The sequence below is a fragment of the Ostrea edulis genome, chromosome 6, assembly GCF_947568905.1.
Source record: "Ostrea edulis chromosome 6, xbOstEdul1.1, whole genome shotgun sequence".
NCBI classification, from domain to species: Eukaryota; Metazoa; Mollusca; class Bivalvia; order Ostreida; family Ostreidae; genus Ostrea; species Ostrea edulis.
In genome coordinates this window covers 11,447,336-11,466,535 of record NC_079169.1, presented here as the reverse complement: position 1 = coordinate 11,466,535, position 19,200 = coordinate 11,447,336, and the positions used below count along the sequence as shown (strand labels likewise).

Here is a 19,200-nt window from a genome sequence, read left to right as displayed (position 1 = left end):
AGACCAAATAAAAATAAACCCCTCCTTTTCACAGAAATTAACCGTGTGCATATCACTACTGGACGGAAAATGTACCGAGAGTGTCATCGTTCATCGTGCTGCACAAACTGTTTCGTGCAAGAGAACAAGCAATATTAACGTGCAGATCGTTCACGCCATGCCCCTCGAAACTTACAGACCGTGCAAAACGTGCAAGTCATTTCGATATGGGGTGTGGGGAAAAAGGGACAGTCGTGTCTTGTTATAGTGGCAAATCTTTTAAACCGTTTTCTTTCAAGATATGAAATTCCTATTTTCAAAACACACTGGAATATCAATATAGTGAAGAAAATTAACACCCCGTAAAGAAAACGGATCACAATTTCAATGTCTAGATTAATTTGTTACGTATTCGTATAATGTAAAACTTATACGGTACCAATTTTGATGCACCAGATGCGCATTTCGACAAATAATGTCTCTTCAGTGATGCTCAACCGAAATGTTTGAAATCCGAAATAACTATGAAGTTTTAGATCAAAATATAGCCAAAAACAGCGTGCCAAACAAGTGGAGCCAAATTCGTCCAAGGATAAGAGCTATGCATGAGGTAGATAATCCTTAATTTTGAAATGAATTTCTAAATTTTATAACAGCAATTAAATATACATCCGTATTTTCAAGCTAGTAACGTATAATATTACGTTTACGCGTTGCACACTTTTAAATCAGTCATTGGCAGAGAGAATTGGAATCGGGGGCGGATCCAGATAATTTTCAAAGGGGTGCAATCCAACTTTGTACCTTTTCCGCCCTAAAAGGGGCGTGGGAGAAGACCCTAAGATGGCAAGAATGATCCGTTTTGATAAAAATGTTCAACTAAATGGGATGGGAGTGTTTGCAATCCCCATATAAAAAATAATGAGAGAAACATCTCACGCACTCGACTCTTTAAAATGCAGCAGGTGATAGTGTGAAGAAAGAAGGAGCGGATTTGTCCTTTATTTGTGGATCCCAATCATACAATAAGCGAGCAGTTTCTTCGAGATGGTCCAAAGTAATTTGCCTCGCTCAACTGAATCATCAAAATATATTTGCCTTTGATACCTTATCAACTTAATTATTCATTTCCTTATAAATGCAATGTAGATATGAACAATTAAGGACTGAATCTTGATAAATATATAGTGTGTCTATTTTAACAATAATGAATCTTAATTTTGAAAATACCTCAGGTATGAACTCCAACGCATCACGCCGGCCGCTGACGCGTTACTGGAAGTATGCTGATACATCACGCCGGCCGCTGACGCGTTACAGGAAGTATGCTGATACATCACGCCGGCCGCTGACGCGTTACAGGAAGTATGCTGATACATCACGCCGATCGCTGACGCGTTACAGGAAGTATGCTGACGTAAAGCGGCACAGTTCATGCAACTGGTGTAATGGAAATTACATTGAATATCTAAACCATGACCAACTTGGAAAATTTCAACGCTTGTAAGGAAAAAGCAAACGAACATAACGAAAGACGAAAAAATACAGATATAATCGAACTTCTATAGTAACGGTTACATATTTTGCCGAAATAGCCGATGATTAATTGTACCCGTACTACATGCTAAAAACCTCTTAAAAACCGCCATACTACGGAAACCTGGAACCACTGATATTGGAGAATGGCGTTTACACAGGGGAAAAAAGTATGGACACTAAAAGTACAGAAACGTATCAACAAAATATCAGTTAGTGCCCGCAGTCGGTGATTTATATTTGCTCTCTGTTAAAACTTCACCTAAAAGGCCCCTCTCTTGGCTATAAATGGTGTCGTAAATCAACCACCACCTGATGGATCTTTTCAGTTCATGTAATTAAGCAGATGGGTACCAGGGTGGGTTAGTTCTGCTTGACACTCTCGGATACTCACGCGGATTATTGGCCAATCACTATGACCTGTCACTAAAGTTGACCATTCAGGTATCAGGTGTTCCTTAGGGAAAACATTCTGGGTCAAATGACCGGTTCTACTGTAACAATTGTAATACCTGCAGTGATTCCTTGTGGTGATAATTCAAATATACTTTCCTCTACAATTTATGCCTTTTTAGTATGTAAACTTCTTCGGTTCGATCAACAAACTGGTCCATAGAATGGATGAGTCCAAGTAGAAAAGGGTTTTAGATCACTCTATTATTACGGTTGAAACGTTTGATTCAACAATAATAATGAATAAACATGATTGACATTCATTACATCACCCACGCCTCTGGATATATTCTTCTCAAATGACAAATGACAGCATGCATACTTTGTTTAAAAGAGTTATCAAAGTTGCACGCAAATTCAAGCAGGGTCAATATTTCCAGTCAAAAGGACTAGTCTCATATGGATAATTTTAGCTATTATAATATAATCAATGTGTTATATTTTTTTTTATATAAGAAAATGTGTTTTTTGCCAAGTTGGGTTGAAATCGGCCCAGTGGTTCTGGAGAAGACGTTGAAAATGAAAAAGCTGTACAGGCGGACGGACAGACAACTGACAACAAGCGATCAGAAAAGCTCAGTTGAGCTTTCAGCTATTTTAAAACGGTAGCTTTTCCCCTCCAGAAATTGGTGTATTTAGAAACATCGTCTTTCAGTGTCATCCCGACCGAACAGTAACTCTTTAAAAATAATGCAACATTAGATATCCACAATTTGAAAAGTGACTCCCACTTCTTAGGTTGTGTCATAAATGTGACCGAAATTTTGTATATTATCAAGATCTGGGTAAAATTGTGAAATTTGCGTAAATGGCCATATCCGTGTACTGTACATTTTACACATTTATACGGTAATCGGACGATCTGTCTGGTCCTAAGCATCGCTTGATGTATGTTTATGTAAAACAACAAACGCCAAACCATCCACAGAAATAGTGGAACCGTCCTATAAACTGAGGTCACATTCACAAGGTCAAGGTCACTGTTCAAAATTCATTTCCAAACATATATTTAGAACAGGAAAGCCTTGTGGCTATGATTTACACAGAAGTTGATAATCACTGAATGTCTCGTGATTTTATTTAGAACAGGAAAGCCTTGTGGCTATGATTTACACAGAAGTTGATAATCACTGTATGTCTCGTGATTTTGAACCAAAGCCATGTGGTCAATATCAAAACTACTTCGAGAAAAACAGAAAACATACTTATGTAACATAATACATTATATATTTTTAATTTGGCCCACAGATAGTTGTTTATATCTTCCTCTCTGTTTTAATCTGCAGCCTGGACGAATCTCGCTGAGATTACATCTTTCTGTGCCTTGATTTCTTTTTAAAACAAAGGTTTTACATGTATATCCAAGGTAAAGATCAACACAAGTTCGATTAGAACATTTCCTGTTCCGCCCAGATAAGATAAAATCAGAAGTTTAGTAACATTCTGTATTCGATGCTGTATAACCTCGTTTTACATTCATGAAATAAATCATTCAGTCCGTAGTCCTTCAGTTAACGGTCTATCAAAACTCGGTGTGCATTATATAAATCATTCAGTCCGTAGTCCTTCAGTTAACGGTCTATCAAAACTCGGTGTGCATTATATAAGTCACTCTCCAGAGAACCCTCAGTTCCTTTCTTGAAACAAAATCAAATTATCCTGGCCAATTGAAGGAGTCGGTGATAGCCTGATCTCTTAATGTTACCCATAAAGATGAGTAATGCGACCGTATTTCATCCTGCAAGATGTAGGTTTTATGTTGAATTATTTCAAAGGACTCTCCCCGAAGGACATTCCTTTGTACTAGTAATAAACTCTTTGTATCTTTCTTTTTTATTTCCGCGTTTCCTTTTTATTTTGAATGCACTTGCACATGATAACGCACTACAAATGTCTCTGATTTAACCGACTTGAAAGATACATTGCTGCGTGTAATGATTTACGCAAAATGTCTGTTTTATTAATCAGTATTTTCTACTAAACCCGTAATTTGTTACAATGATTTTCCATTTTTGTTCCTGTTTCCAAGCTAGGATTTTATCATTACGTGATACATTTAGCATTGATGAAGTTGTCCGTCCACTTTTCCGTTTGATATATGCATAAAAAAGAGAATTATAGGTTTTATTTTCACACGGACACAAGGTCAAATTGTCACACTTTCTGGACAACTTGTGACAAATAAAAAGGCTAACATCAGATGGCTAAAGATATACAAAACACCCCCCCCCCAAAATAGCACTAAAACTACACTAAATCTACAAACGTATTTACACTGCAATTGTTTTACTATGCCCCCTTCAAAGAAGAGGGACATACTGCTTTGTACCTGTCGGTCGGTAGACCACATGTTGTCCGCTCAATATCTTAAGAACCATTCACTTGATCGTAATGATATATTTCATATGCAAGTTGGCAATGAGTAGAATAGGGTCCCTATCGATTTTCAGGTTAAAATTGAGGTCTCTGACACTGTCCACTCAATATCTTAGAACCATTTCCTTGACAGACGTCAAACTTGGTACACTGGTACATCCAAAGGAGTAGATGATCCCTATTGATTTTGAGGTCACATGGTCAAAGGTCACTTTGGACATAGGAATATACCGTCCGCTCAATATCTTGAGAATCCTTTGCTTGACAGATATCAAACTTAATACACTGATATGATACATCCTAACGAGTAGATGACCCCTATTGATTTTGAGATCACATGGTCAAGGGTCAATCCACTCTGGATATAGAAAGATATTGTTTGCTCAATATTTTGAGAACCCTTTGCTTGACAGACATCAAACTTGGTACACTGGTACATCCTAAGGAGTAGATGGTCCCTATTAATCTTGAGGTCACATGGCCAAAGGTCAAACTGGACATAGGAATATACTGTGAGTGTCCGTTCAATATCTGGAGAACCCTTAGCTTGACAGACATCAAACTTATTACACTGGCGCATCCTAAGGAGTATATGACCCCTACTGATTTTTAGGTCACATGGTCATGGGTCAAACTGGACATAGGAATATACTGCCCACTCTATATCTTGAGAACCCTTTCCTTGACAGACATCAAACTTTGTGCACTGGTACATCATAAGGATTAGATTACCCCTATACAATTTGGGTTCACATAGTCAAAGGTCAAACTGGACATAGTAATACATTGTTTCAAATATTTCTGTTCCCTTCAAAGAAGAGGTGCATGTTGCTTTGCACCTGTCGGTCGGTTGGTATGTTGGTCGGTCATTATGTTGCTCGATCGATATGTTGGTCGTTAGACCACGTGTTGTCCACTCAATATCTTGAGAATTATTCACTTGATCGTAATATTTCCTATGTGAGTTGGTTATGAGTAGGAAAGGACCCTTATTGTTTTTTCAGGTAAAAAAGCCAAAGGCCAAGGGTCAATCCACTCTGGACATAGCTATTTACTCTCTGCTCGATATCCTTGACAGACATTGAACTTGGTGCTAATACATTGTGAACAGTAGATAACGCCTATTAATTCTGAGGTCACATAGTCAAACTTGACATAGGAACATACTGATTGCTCAATGTCTAGAAAACCCTTTGCTTTACAGACACCAAACTTGGTACACTGGTACATCTTCAAGAGAAGATGATCCCTAATGATTTTGAGGTCACATGGTCAAAGGTCAAACTGGACATAGGAATATACTGTCCACTCAATATATTGAGAACCCTTTGCTTGACAGACATCAAACTTGGTACACTGGTACATCTTTAGAAGATGACCCATATTGATTTTAAGGTCACATGGTCAAAGGTCAAATTGAACATCGCAAAATACTGCCTGATCAATACCTTGAGAACCCTTTGTTTGACGGACATCAAACTTGGTACACTGGTACATCTTAATGGGTATATGACCCATATTGATTTTGAGAGTACCTGGTCAAAGGTCAAACTGGACATAGTAATATAATGTCTCCTATATTTCAAGAATCATTTGCTTGATTGACACCAAACTTGGTACAATGGTACAGCATAAGGAATAGATTACCCCTCTTGATTTTTATGTCACATGTCAATCCACTCTGGACATAGGAAGATATTGTCTGCTCAATATTTTGAAATGGTTTGCACTACTATCAGTTAAATGATGCATGTGTATAACCCTTTTCAATTTTGCACCATTGGGGTATACCTGATTTACTAACATTTCTTGTTGGTTTTGGCTTGCTAATCAATGCTTCCTGGGGAGAAAATTAGACATGTACTATTCGTCTAATGGGCTGATCTATTCAATAAATTAGGGCACGTACTATTCATCCAATTGGCTATGATCATACTCCTGAAGAATTACAGAAACTAGTCCAGTATACTCAATTGGCTTTGTGATATTTTTATCATATGTGTGTGTGTAACTTGCAAAGTTACAACCATTTGAGGTAAACTTTAAAATTCAAAAAAAAGAAAAGATGTCAGTCTTTATCATCTGTATATCGACTTCTGTCCCTATTCACCGTGAACCTGGTATAACCTCACTGAACTATTACTGGGAGTTTGACCTCCATACAGTAATGTTTCTATAAACTTAAACAGGTGACTCTTCCCCGTTTTGTGATGTTTGTTGATTCAGTGACCTTCATTATAGTATTACTCTGCTCTAGAATCATTTACAATTAAAGATCCATCTTTCGATGGCTAGCTTCCTCAAACTAATCATAGTTCAGTAAAATAAGTGAAAATTTCAAATTAGATTACATATAATTAATTTAAAGAACTGACTTTTAAATATACGTTGTATTTTTATTCTTATTTCTTAACAATGGATAGGTAGATTATTTCTTTATGTATAGCAGTTAGTACCTAAGCTGACCCTGGTCACTCCAGATAAAAAAGAAACCTATTTTGATTAGGTTCCACCTACTTTGTCCAGCAACCAAACACTCACAAAATGGGCCAAAGTTCTCTTGGACACCATGGTAACTAAGCACTGCTTCTGGTTACAAATACACATGCAGGGTACTGAGGACTTGGAAGTGCACAGTCATTGTCAATGCACTGGATCAGAGAATACAAGAACACTTTTTAAAAAATCCCAGGTGATGATAAGGCTTTCAATTTATTTATGAATAGATTATATATGATAAACACAAGAAAACAAACATCATTTAACATAACAAACCAGGCAAAAAATATAAAAAGGCATTGTATGGAATGTGGTAACAAACAGTGGGATGTTGTAAAATAAAATCACAAGGGACAAATTAGAACTCTCCTGATAATGAAGATTCAAAATGTATAATAGTCTACTATTTACAAATTTAGGAATGTTGTGTGATTTGTAATATATCCAATTTGGCACAAACAAAACCACATCACATGACTACCAGATGGCTTGCTTCTATCAGTCAGATGATGCTGATGCAATACCAGAGTCTTGTTTGAATTCATCAAAAAATTCATCAGCACTGGAAAGAAAATACAGTGTTTTCATATTAAGATAAATCAATAAATTTCACAATATTTTCATTACAGAGTAGATCTTTGTAATATGTACACAGGTCATATTCCCCAACTGATCTTCAATGATGTTAAATCTTTCCTAATGTATTTAGCTGTGTAGTAGAAAATTCAAGAAAAGGCTCAATCTATCTGTGTAAGACTGCATAGGCACTTGCTTTGTTTGTTCTTTTTTTTTTTTTTTTTTTTTTTGTTGTTGCTGTTTAAGGGTCTTCCAAATGTCTTTGGATATGATTTTCAAAGAATTGTTTTGAACACCCCAAAGTAATATAGTTAATAAAGTTAATATTATTTTTTACCTGTTTCTTTCCTCTTCTTCATCACTCTCTGAACTCTCACTCTTATCATCATCATCTTCATCATCATCATCATCATCATCTGAATCTTCACCACTATCATCAGATTCATCATCTCCAGATTCATCATTTCCTGATTCCTTTTCTTTCTCTTCTTCTGAAAAGGCAAATTAACACAACATCATTTAATTTCACTTTGCATTCAAGAAAACAAGATGTAAAAACAACAATTGATATAAGTTATTTTTAGAAACATGAAGATGTATGCTTGTATTCCCTACCTATAAGAATTTTATCCTCTAATACTGGTTGGAACTGTAAGGCAGTTGGATGATTAGGCTCATAAATTAGTACTGAAATACCAAACATAAAATAACATGCTAGCATTTTGTAAAAATTCATAAAATATAATCCCCTACTCAATACACAAAATCAGTTAGAATTCCGTTGTCAGCTACTACAACAAACCTACCAAAGAATGTATTTCTTATCTTAGTGTGTATATCTAAAAAGGATTATTCATATTTTGATTTTTAAGTGCTGAGCATAAGCAACAATGCAATCTTTAGTTTAGCATCAGCTAAATTCCAAATAATTCACAGATGCTTCAACCCCAATCCCATCTAGTGCTGACTGTGCTACTAGTGCAGACTGGTCTCATTGTCAATTACAGGGAACCAGTTATGATCATTTTTCAAAACTAGTTCATTCACTTATATGCAATGTGTTAATTAATACTTATACATAATCTTGTATTTATTTCTTCTCCTTTTGTTCAATGGATTAGAATAGCTGGTATAAGAAAACTTAGTATATGTTACCAAAGAAAAGCTGTATTTCATCTAGTAAATGTAAGAATTCACTATTCAGTACTTTCAGTACTTTGATTTTATTTGCTACCGAGCCAGTGTATCACAAATGTCACTTTTACTTATTCTTTGGTTCAAACCAGTGTAAATAAATTGGATTGTAGTACACCTATATCTAACAGTCATGTGCAAGTTAACTGTATTTTGATGGGTGTGGGTGTACTAAAAATCATGATTCATTTATGGAATTTATGAAAAAAATGTTATTGCTAAAAGGTTACAAAATATTTTTCTTTTCTTTTGTTCATGTCATGTTTGTACAGGAATATCCCAAAGCCTGTGTTTCATCTCATTCTTTGTTCTTTCAAATGGCATTTTAGGGTACTATAAAAGTACAGGCTGGGATAACTTCTTGTACACTCTTGTTTAAGGAGGAATAACACATCTCCTTATAATGGCTGACTTCCTTTTGAAATACAAATGGCAAAATGAATATTGGTAATATATCTCCTTGTTATCTTAAATACAGTAAAATACACTAATAGCGAAGTACTGATGATGAAGAATTTTGATTGGTACATGTATCAACTTATTTGTTTTATCCAGTAAGTTCAAAACAGGCTTTAAAACTTCAGGTAATGAAAATAACTTCGCTGTAAGTGTGATTTCATTATAAACATGTTTGCTATAACCACGTTTTCCTCCTGGCAAGCTGGATAACTCAGTAGGTTAACATGTCAGGCTGTCAATCTGTAGATCAGGAATTCGAGTCTCACAGGGGTTCAATCTCAAATCGTTATCGTAACTTTTCTCCACTCTTTACTATGGAGTGTTACATAATCTTAAACTAAATTTCATAACGTTGTACAAATGACATTATGGTAAAACATTCAAAATCCGAATTTTCCGTCGACTTACTCATTTTGCACAGCTTGGCAGCTATGGTGTATTCTTTCTTCATCAAACACTCCAAAAACTACAAAAACAAAACACAATATATATTATGTAGACAGAAAATATACACATATTAGATTTCGTACTAATAATTCTGTTCCTTATCCCATATGTTTTAGTCTTTTTTAAAATCCACTTTCTTTAAACCAATATTGTGGAGCTTTTACAAATATCTAAAGCATTTAAGTACATGTGCTCAAATTCATGATTTAGTTAACTTCCATATGAGTAGTTTATGAGAAATTAAACAAGAGGTCCATGGGCTACATCGCTCACCTGAGTCACCTTGGCTCATATCTGAAGACTTTCCATATATATTTGCATGTAAAACCTTAGTCCCTATTGTGGCCCCAACCTTCCCCTGGAGGCCATGATTTTTACAAAATTGCATCTGCACTATGTCAGGAAGCTTTCATGTAAATCTCAGCTCTTCTAGCTCATTGGTTCTTGAGAAGAAGATTATTAAAGATGTTTCCTATATATTTCTATGTAAAACTTTTATCCCCTATTGTGGCCCCAACCTAACCTCAGGGGACATGATTTGAACAAACTTATAAATCTGCACTATGTCAGAAAGCTTTCATGTAAATATAAGCTTTTCTGGCTCCGTAGTTCTTGAGAAGAAGAATTTTAAAGATTTTCCCTATATATTTGAATGTAAAAGTTTGATCCCCTATTATGGCCCCATCATACCCCCAGAGGCCATGATTTTAACAAACTTGAATTTGCATTATGTCAGGAAGCTTTCATGTAAATCTCAGCTTTTCTGGCTCAGTGGTTCTTGAGAAGAATTTTAAAGATTTTTCCTATATATTTGTATGTAAAACTTTGATCCCCTATTGTGGCCCCATCCAACCCCCGGGGGCCATGATTTTGATAACCTTGAATCTGCACTATGTCAGGAAGCTTTCATGTAAATTTCAGCTTTTCTGGCCCAGTGGTTCTTGAGAAGATTTTTAAATAACCCAACCCTATTTTTGCATTTTTGTGATTATCTCCCCTTTGAAAGGGACATGGCCCTTCATTTGAACAAACTTGAAAGCCCTTCACCCAAGGATGCATTTGGCTAAGTTTGGTGGAAATTGACCCAATGGTTCTGGAGAAGAAGTCGAAAATGCAAAAAGTTTACAGATGGATGGACAGACAGACAGACGACAGACAACAGGTGATCAGAAAAGCTCACTTGAGCTTTAAGCTCAGGTGAGCTAAAAATGCAATGGAAATCATTTTGGTGCAACCCACCAAAATCAAATCAAAGTTACATGAACAGTCATGCCAAAAAGTTATGTAGACAGTTGTATGTTTTTGTCAGCAATACTATGAACAGCGGCCAGGAGTGTTGAAATTTGTCACATATGGCTTTGTGTACCTTTTTTGACAAAGAAAACGGTACCAAATGATGCTGAATAAGATTTCAAAGGATGTTGGAAAGGTCTGCTAGTTTTTCATCAAAACACATTATCATTATAATAATTTCTTGATCATTACTAGTGCAATTAACCTTACCTCCATCAAGAGTTCACTTGGAGCCTTCCTCTCCTCCTCCTCCTCTTCCTCACTATCACTATTACTGCTGTCCTCCTTACCACCTTCAGCGCCCTCTGGTGGCGGTTTCTTCTCTACTACCTTTGGTGGGGCTTTCACAGGTTTTTTTCTTTAAAAAGAAGACAAAATTCTACATAAGCACATAGATCCAGATAAATGCATTATGTAACATAACTGTAAAGCATTTACCTGAAACATACTTTAAAATCAAACTGCTAAACTATCACAGCTGTTTATACTTAATTGAGCATGAGAAATATATACCAGTTTCAAATGCAAATATCTACATCGGTCGTGGTAGCTAAGTGGTATGGTGTTCGCTTCATGACTAGGGGGTCATGCATTCCAGCCCCACTTGTGCCATTGCGGTGTCAAACCTAAGATGTTAACATAAGTTGGGATTGCTCCTTTGCTAGGCATTTAGAAGTGAGAATTGCAGGTCTTTCTGATACGACCATAAAACGGAAGTCCAGTGTCAGGGCAGTTGTTGGTACATGTATGTTAAAGAACCCTCACTGCTACAGCCCTGAGCGCTAAGCATAGATCTAAATTTGTGGTAATTCACCTACAACTGGTAACGTCTTATATGAGTGAAAAAATCTTGAGGGGACGTAAAACAAATAAAATATTTTTAGATATTTTATTAGTAACAAACCTTAGCTGTTTCCTGGTATTTTATTTCTCACTAAAAGTACAGTGATGTATAAGTCACCTTTCAACTCAACTTCAAAATCTATATTCATTACAAATCACGTTGAATCACAAAATATAAATATAAGGAATAAATGTCTAGTTTGTTTTTATTATATAGGTATTGGGGTAAAGCCCATTTTTACATCACCATTATACAATCAAACTAAGCATTTCTTATTAGAAAAAAAATCAACTTTGGTGTCTCAAGGAGCACATGTTTCCTGGAGGTGAAAGAATGAACAGAATAATGTACAGAACCTCAGTATGTGTTGACATTAAATGTACAGAACCTCATTATGTGTTGATGTACAGAACCTCAGTATGTGTTGACATTAAATGATGTACAGAACCTCAGTATGTGTTGACATTAAATGATGTACAGAACATCAGTATGTGTTGATGTACAGAACCTCAGTATGTGTTGACATTAAATGATGTACAGAACCTCAGTATGTGTTGACATTAAATATACAGAACCTCAGTATGTGTTGACATTAAATGATGTACAGAACCACAGTATGTGTTGATGTACAGAACCTCAGTATGTGTTGACATTAAATGATGTACAGAACCACAATATGTGTTGACATTAAATGTACAAAACCTCATTATGTGTTTACATTAAATGTACAGAACCTCAGTATGTGTTGACATTAAATGATGTACAGAACCTCAGTATGTGTTGACATTAGATGTACAAAACCTCATTATGTGTTGACATTAAATGTACAGAACCTCATGTATGTGTTTACATTAAATGACAAGGAATACACATATTGAAGTCCTACCACTTACAGTTACAAAGTTAAAAGCAACAAAAGACAGATGGACAGAGATCAGACATACACAGAACTGATTTAATAAATTTTCATGGGCATCAAAGTTCATGGATTTTTCAAAAAGTATAGTTTTGTTGATATGTAATTTCATGAAAAGCTAACAGATGCTAGTAGTTTTTGAGCAGGTGATATTCATTCTTAATGTTGCCCAGCAAGTGATGTTTCCATTGCTAGATGTTGTCACTTGAATGTATGGCTTTATTCACTGAGGGAAACTTTTCTTTTACACATTCAAAGGAAAGTATAATGATATCTATTTCATCTAATATGATTTAAATAACATAGTACTACTTTTGGTATACTTTAAAACTTACTGTTGAGGTTTGGGTGCCTTGGATGGTACAACAAAAGGTTTTTCATATCCATCACCATGACTACAACCTATATATATTAAAAAAGTGACATTGGCATTCAATATTATCATTATAACTCTTCTAGAATCTTGGATCTCAAAATCAAGACTGTATAACAACAAAAGATGAGCTTTTTTGGTGTGTGTGTGTGTGTGTGTGTGTGTTTGGTTTTCTAAGTACAGAACATATTATTTTCTACATCACAAAAAGTGATTTAAAAAAATAATGAAACTTCATATTTAATTTTGCTTTTCATGACCCATTGCACCTCATAATAATTACCATATAAAATTTAAAAGTACTTAGATATTTCATTTCAAGTATCATTATACCATAGATTTAATTTAATGTTTAATTACAGTTAGACATACATAGCTGCCTGGACTCTAAAGTGAAAAACACTTACTATGACCTCTCCTTGTTGATTTTGAGTTGGCTCCATGAATAACCTTCTCTTCTTCTTTCGGTTCAAATATTCTTTTATTAAAATAAGGTTATTTTAGATAGCTAAGTTAAATCACATATTACAATACAATATATTTAGTACATACCATATAAATACATGTTATATGAAATTATCTTAAATCCCCAAATAGTTCACATCAATTTAGTTATATCAAAAATTTGCACAAACTTAGTTTGATTTTCACTCTCAGTTTGGAATCATATGATACCTCTAATGTAAAACATTCAATAATGAATTTTTTAACCTCCTTACAACGCAGTAATCTAAATGCATGGTCACCTAGAATTTTCCCGACTTAAAGATTGTCTCAGTTCCTCCATATCTACAAAATCTTCACATTCTGGGGAGTCACCCCTCCGACTGACGACCTTGAGATTGACTTGTTTAGTGGGGGTGGGGGTTCTTCTAGATTGAGCTTTGTTTGAACCTTGAGGGGGTACCCTACAAAGAGAATAAAGGGGTCTACATAACTACTTATAATGTGATTGAAAGATTATATTCCAAGCGTCGTGAATCAAATGTACTGAAGATTAAAATCACACTGAATAAAAAAAAAATTGTTATTTGATTAAAGAAATAAAAATTGTCCATTTAAAGGGGGGAGGGGTAAATAATGTTTAATATCGAAAAATTTCATCAAAGGTAGAATAGACACACCTCCTCGGGTCTCCGTATTGAAACACTGCACCATCTTCTCCAAGAATGGGAAGAGGGTCTGTTTCTCTCTCTCTTCCACTCATTCTAAGGCTAGCCAATTGTAAGCCTAAAATTGCGTTTTCAGTGCATACTCCATATTGTTTACGTTAGTTGTGGAATGGTTATGCTAAAATACGATGTATTATCAAAGGTATATGAACATTTTTAAAAAACTATAATTTTCAGTGACTGAGATAAAATGGATATCCTGTACATCGCGTTGACTATTTATTTGAATGCTTAAACTTCTGATCGTGTTTCATCATTCATTTTAAATTTTAATTAAACAGGTGATTTGTGTAAAGAACCCTCCGGAACGTGTGAGCAGCGAACTCAAACTTTACCATCTTGATTAAAATGATAAAGCAATCCATGACTAAAATATCAAAGCAACACTCAAAAGTTTATTATTTTTTATTTGAATGAACTTGGAGTAATCTTAGGATATATTCCTTTTGTCGTTATTTAGTCAACATATTTAGAAAAACGTTTATGTGGTCCAGAGTTCAAGCGCTGTCATGATACAGATTGTTGTGTAAGAACGAACAAGCACACGGATTTCGAAGCAAGGTACCTAACTAATACACAGTTATCTGCTCACTTAAAAAACCAATAATGTTTCTCTCTCTTTAGTTTGACCATATGATAACTGCGATTTTGAATCCCAGTCAGGAGATGGCAGTTTGTAATAAATAATACTAGAGATAATTCGGAATAGATTGATGACTAGTTACTGCGTTTCAAATTTCATAGGCTATAGACTTGGATGAATTCTCATGGGTTTTATTACGGTATAAAAGTAAAAGGTTTTGTTAGAGGCACACGTTCCTTTTTCTTTTCTTGGCTTGTTAGCAGTTTAGTATTATGCAATCGGAGGAATGTTCATAAACAGATTAAAAACTACCATTGTTGTTTCAATGTGACACACTAAATCTCTACGTGTTAAATAGGATTTCTGAAATACGTGCTTAAAGTAGCTCACTACACTAAAGCTTATACTCTTTAAGACACTACGTCAAAAGATTTAAATGTTTTGTGAAATTATTTGTATCAATCGATTTGTTTGTCAATCATCATAGCTCAGTGGTTAAGCATTGGGCTGGTAAACCGTAGATCTCGAGTTCAAATCCGCTAGAGTCTTTTGTTCATTTGTGTTGAAATATATTTTTAAAAATCTGACATGTTTTTATCCAAATTTGCACATTTTCTGCCATTTTGACATAAATACTTATATCATCATATCTTTTATGAATAAATCAATTCGTACTGTTTTGAGAAACTATTTCAGAGTGAAGTGATCCACCTTAAACTAAGTCAAATTACACTAACTATTCAAGATTCTTGTAGAGCTGCAATAGTACAGTACCTCACAATGTGATACAAATCACAATAATCAGCTAATGATATGTACAGGGATACATGGTATGACAGAGTATGCCTGTAGTCTCAATCATGTCTTCTCTAGTAGTTGTGGATCAAGTTTTTTTTAGTACAGAGAAGAGTGACTCAAGTAGTATGAGATACTGTAAACGTATTATATTTGGCGTGTACGATATTTGGCGGAAATCGTTTTTTCAACAAGTTAGTGTAGATTTGATTTAGCGCATTCCTGAATTACTTTAAACATCTAGATTTACGGATGGCATTTAACGCGTACTTGATTTAGCGGAAGCTGCGTTCCGCCAAAGGCGCTAAATAGAATACACAGCCAAATGTAATACATTTACAGTAATTTTCAGGGTAAAAGTGCCGGGAGATTCTGACAGGTTGGAAGTATTGTGGACTGATACTTGTACTGATTTGTAGGCTAGATTTGTATAGCATGATTACTGTTAGCAGCATCAACACATACTAAAGCCTGTGGGTACCCATTTGGTGCTCCTTATTGGATGCAAGGTTTTTTTTTTTTTTAGTAATTTTATTCTATATATGTAAATTAAGTAGGTATCCATGGGCTTACTTAAACATCCATGCTGCTGTTGCTTCTGTGATTCTAGCCGGTCTATCTATACAAATCCACAAATATATATATATATATATATATCTGTCAGAACCTTTCTGTGATTCTAGCCGGTCAATCTATACAAATCCACAAATATATATATATATCTCTGTCAGAACTTTTCTTGGTCTTATCCATTCTAGGAAATTATCAAGTTTCATGGAAGTTTCTCTTCTGATACAATCAAGTTGAACCCGTAAATCTAATCTTTAACCAGGGTTGGCAAAAATGTGGTCAATATGAATATTGACCGGGCCGGTGGTCAATACTGGTCAATACTGGTTAATACTGGTCGATTGAAGATTATTTGGTCATTATAGTCTGTATTATTTATTTTAAATGTTTAAGTGACCATTATGGTAAATACTGTCACAGTAATTCATAACATGCACTATCAGTTTATAATTGTGCTTATAAGTCATAATATTAAATAAATAATGTACAAATGACTCTGTTGAATTGGGGAAGATGTAAAAGTTTCTGTTCAAATTCCTTAGTTTAACAAGAGAACTACACTGTACCTATATAAGTATTGTTTCATCAATCTTCATTTTAACTGTTGAATAAACATTTGAGGTGGTGTGTTGGTGATGTTTTTATAACAATAACAGGCACACTGGTCATCTCTGGTCCCAGCCTATGCTTATTAACACCTGTCAACTCTGCTTCCTGTGCTCAGGTAATGTCCAGCTACCTTTTATTCTTAATCTGTCTAGGTACATGTATTAAGAGGTCTGTTCCCAATCCTCAAGCTATGCTATAGAACTGTGAACCTCTGGTAGGTACTGAAGATATTTAGGTCAGTTTCAGCAAACCAAATATATTAAACTTATGAAATTACATTTGATTATCTAATGAAAAATATTAATCAACAATTGATCCATATAATGAAAAGACTTAATTTATCTTTATAAGAAATGTACAAAAATAGGAAAATGGACAGTTTAAATCACAATTGACCAGTATTGACCACTTGGGGAGTATTGACCGGGACGGTTAAAACCACTAGTTAAAACCGGGGGCGGTTTTGACCGCCCAACCCTTCTTTAATTTAGTGAATTTTCACTGATTTACTATTGCAGGAGATCAGTAATTTTTACAAGGATGAAAAGAATTGGACCTCCGAGGAAGTGGACGAGACATAGAGTGTATGATGTACTTTTTCACACATCTGTCAGAGCATTGCATGTGTCGTACGTTTTCTTAACTGGATTTTTAGTTCTACGAGTGATTGGGTATATGAAAGGTATGTAATGCATTTAAAATCCTTTTAATGTTTAAATTAATATATATTTTTTTTAATAAATCAAAACAAACAGGATTTTTGTCAGTGTAGGTGAATTTCATCATGAGATGACTAGTGTCAGATGATAGCACTGATCACAGGGTTTTGACACAACCAGAGCAAACTTGTGTATATATAGTACATGTATAATAGAAATATTACACTATACATGTATGTATACACAAGTTTGCTCTGATTGTGTCAAAACCCTGTGGCTCTGATAAGTAGATATTGAAAAGTGTAGGTAAGGTCAGGCATTATGTACTCTTCAGTTTTACAGTGGTTTTTATACTCCCTGCAATGAAGTTGTGATTGTGTTAGGTAGTGGAGGGGGATTGTCTATATGTCTGTAGACACAAGGTTGACAATACCTTGACAAACTTGTCCATGGCTACCAGTCTTTGGTAATTAAAGATATGTACCTGTACATGAATAGTGCATACATGTAGATTTTAATTTTTGAATGTTTTTACAAATTAGGGTAAAAGGTTTGTCTCGACATATACCTGGAGTTATTTTTTCACACCTTACATACACATCGTGAATGTTTCCATTCAGCATGTTCAGGGTCACAGTGTCATTTACAGATGTTCTTCACTGCGATGTTTAAACATTTCTAAAGGTATTTTTTATTGTCTCTGTGGGTTCCACTGAAGTGCCTCCACTTGATAGAAATTGCCTGCTTTCTTATCTTTTCAATCCATCGCCATTTCCTCAAGCTTCTATTTCTTTTGGGGATGGTATTGTTTTTTCTCATAGAACCTGTCGCGGTAGATCAGCGGTAGAGCATTCGCTTCATAAACTGGGAGTCGTGAGTTTGAGCCTCTGCTCATTTCATGACCTCGTCAAAGACATGTAGTGATTGCTCTTTTGCCAAACGGTCAGCATTTAGAAGTGGGAATTACCAACCAGTCTTTGGGTGATGACCTTAAAACAGAGGTCCTTTGGCTGTAAGCGCTAAGCATAGGTCTAAATTTGTGGCACTTCACCTACAGGTGGTGACGTCTCAATTTGAGGGGAAAATTCTCGCTAGGACATTTAACAACCAACCAATCAACCATTTCATATTTTCTCAAGCCATCTGATATCCAAAATTTGTTTAAGCAGTTGTTAATGAAAACTTTTCTCTATTTTACGAGCCCTTTAACATATTCTCTAGGTTTCATACAGTTTTGATGTTGGACTGAGAGTCTTATCTTAGTTCTCAGTATGATGGTGTATGATTTCCATATACTGGAATTAGGGGCACGACTCTAACTGAAAAAAAGATGCGTGTGTATAGGACTTTATCAAAATGAGATTCAAACATATTCTGATATATTAAAACATTTTACTGTGTAGATATAATTTAAGCCAATTGAAATTGTTGTTCATGGTTTTAATAGCATCTTTCTGTTGTGTATTTCAGTTGATAAACCAAAATTCCTTGAAGAACACAAAAGAAAGGAAGCTGAAAGAATGACAGAACTACAGGAAAAAGCAGAACGAGAGAGACTTGGGTTTTAATGAAAAATCAGTGTGTTTGATATTTAGTAATGGTGTGAGTTATATTCCCGAGATCTGTACGAGAGTCAGTGTGATAGTTGTTATAAGTGCTGTGATGTTATATTGTAAATATGTTCAAGGAACAAGTCTTTTAGACCACAATCATCATGGTTAAACATTACTGGTTTCATTAAACTATGAGAGGAAGGAAAGAGAGAACTTGTCGTTTTTTATGCCGAATAAAGTTCTAAAATTCAAAACTTTTTTGTGTTGTGCAGTATTGACAGTCAACTTTTAGTTTTAGTATGCATTAAATATAC

The 19,200-nt window shown here is 35.0% G+C and overlaps 1 protein-coding gene and 1 long non-coding RNA gene across 2 annotated transcripts; one reads left to right on the top strand and one right to left on the bottom strand.

Moving 5' to 3' along the window:
• Positions 1 to 7,037: 7,037 nt before the first annotated feature.
• LOC125646951 (glutamic acid-rich protein-like) lies at positions 7,038 to 14,237 on the bottom strand. Its single transcript, XM_056141540.1, has 9 exons — positions 14,070 to 14,237; positions 13,692 to 13,853; positions 13,353 to 13,423; positions 12,908 to 12,974; positions 11,023 to 11,170; positions 9,481 to 9,538; positions 8,035 to 8,106; positions 7,757 to 7,910; positions 7,038 to 7,405 (listed from the first exon to the last, which is right to left on the bottom strand). Exons 1-9 carry the CDS (start codon positions 14,150 to 14,152, stop codon positions 7,342 to 7,344), a joined length of 879 nt encoding a protein of 292 aa, XP_055997515.1. The 5' UTR covers positions 14,153 to 14,237; the 3' UTR covers positions 7,038 to 7,341.
• A 350-nt stretch (positions 14,238 to 14,587) lies between these two features.
• LOC125646954 (uncharacterized) lies at positions 14,588 to 19,140 on the top strand. Its single transcript, XR_007359941.2, has 3 exons — positions 14,588 to 14,678; positions 17,193 to 17,356; positions 18,804 to 19,140. It is a non-coding gene; the product is annotated as an uncharacterized LOC125646954 (long non-coding RNA).
• Positions 19,141 to 19,200: the final 60 nt, after the last annotated feature.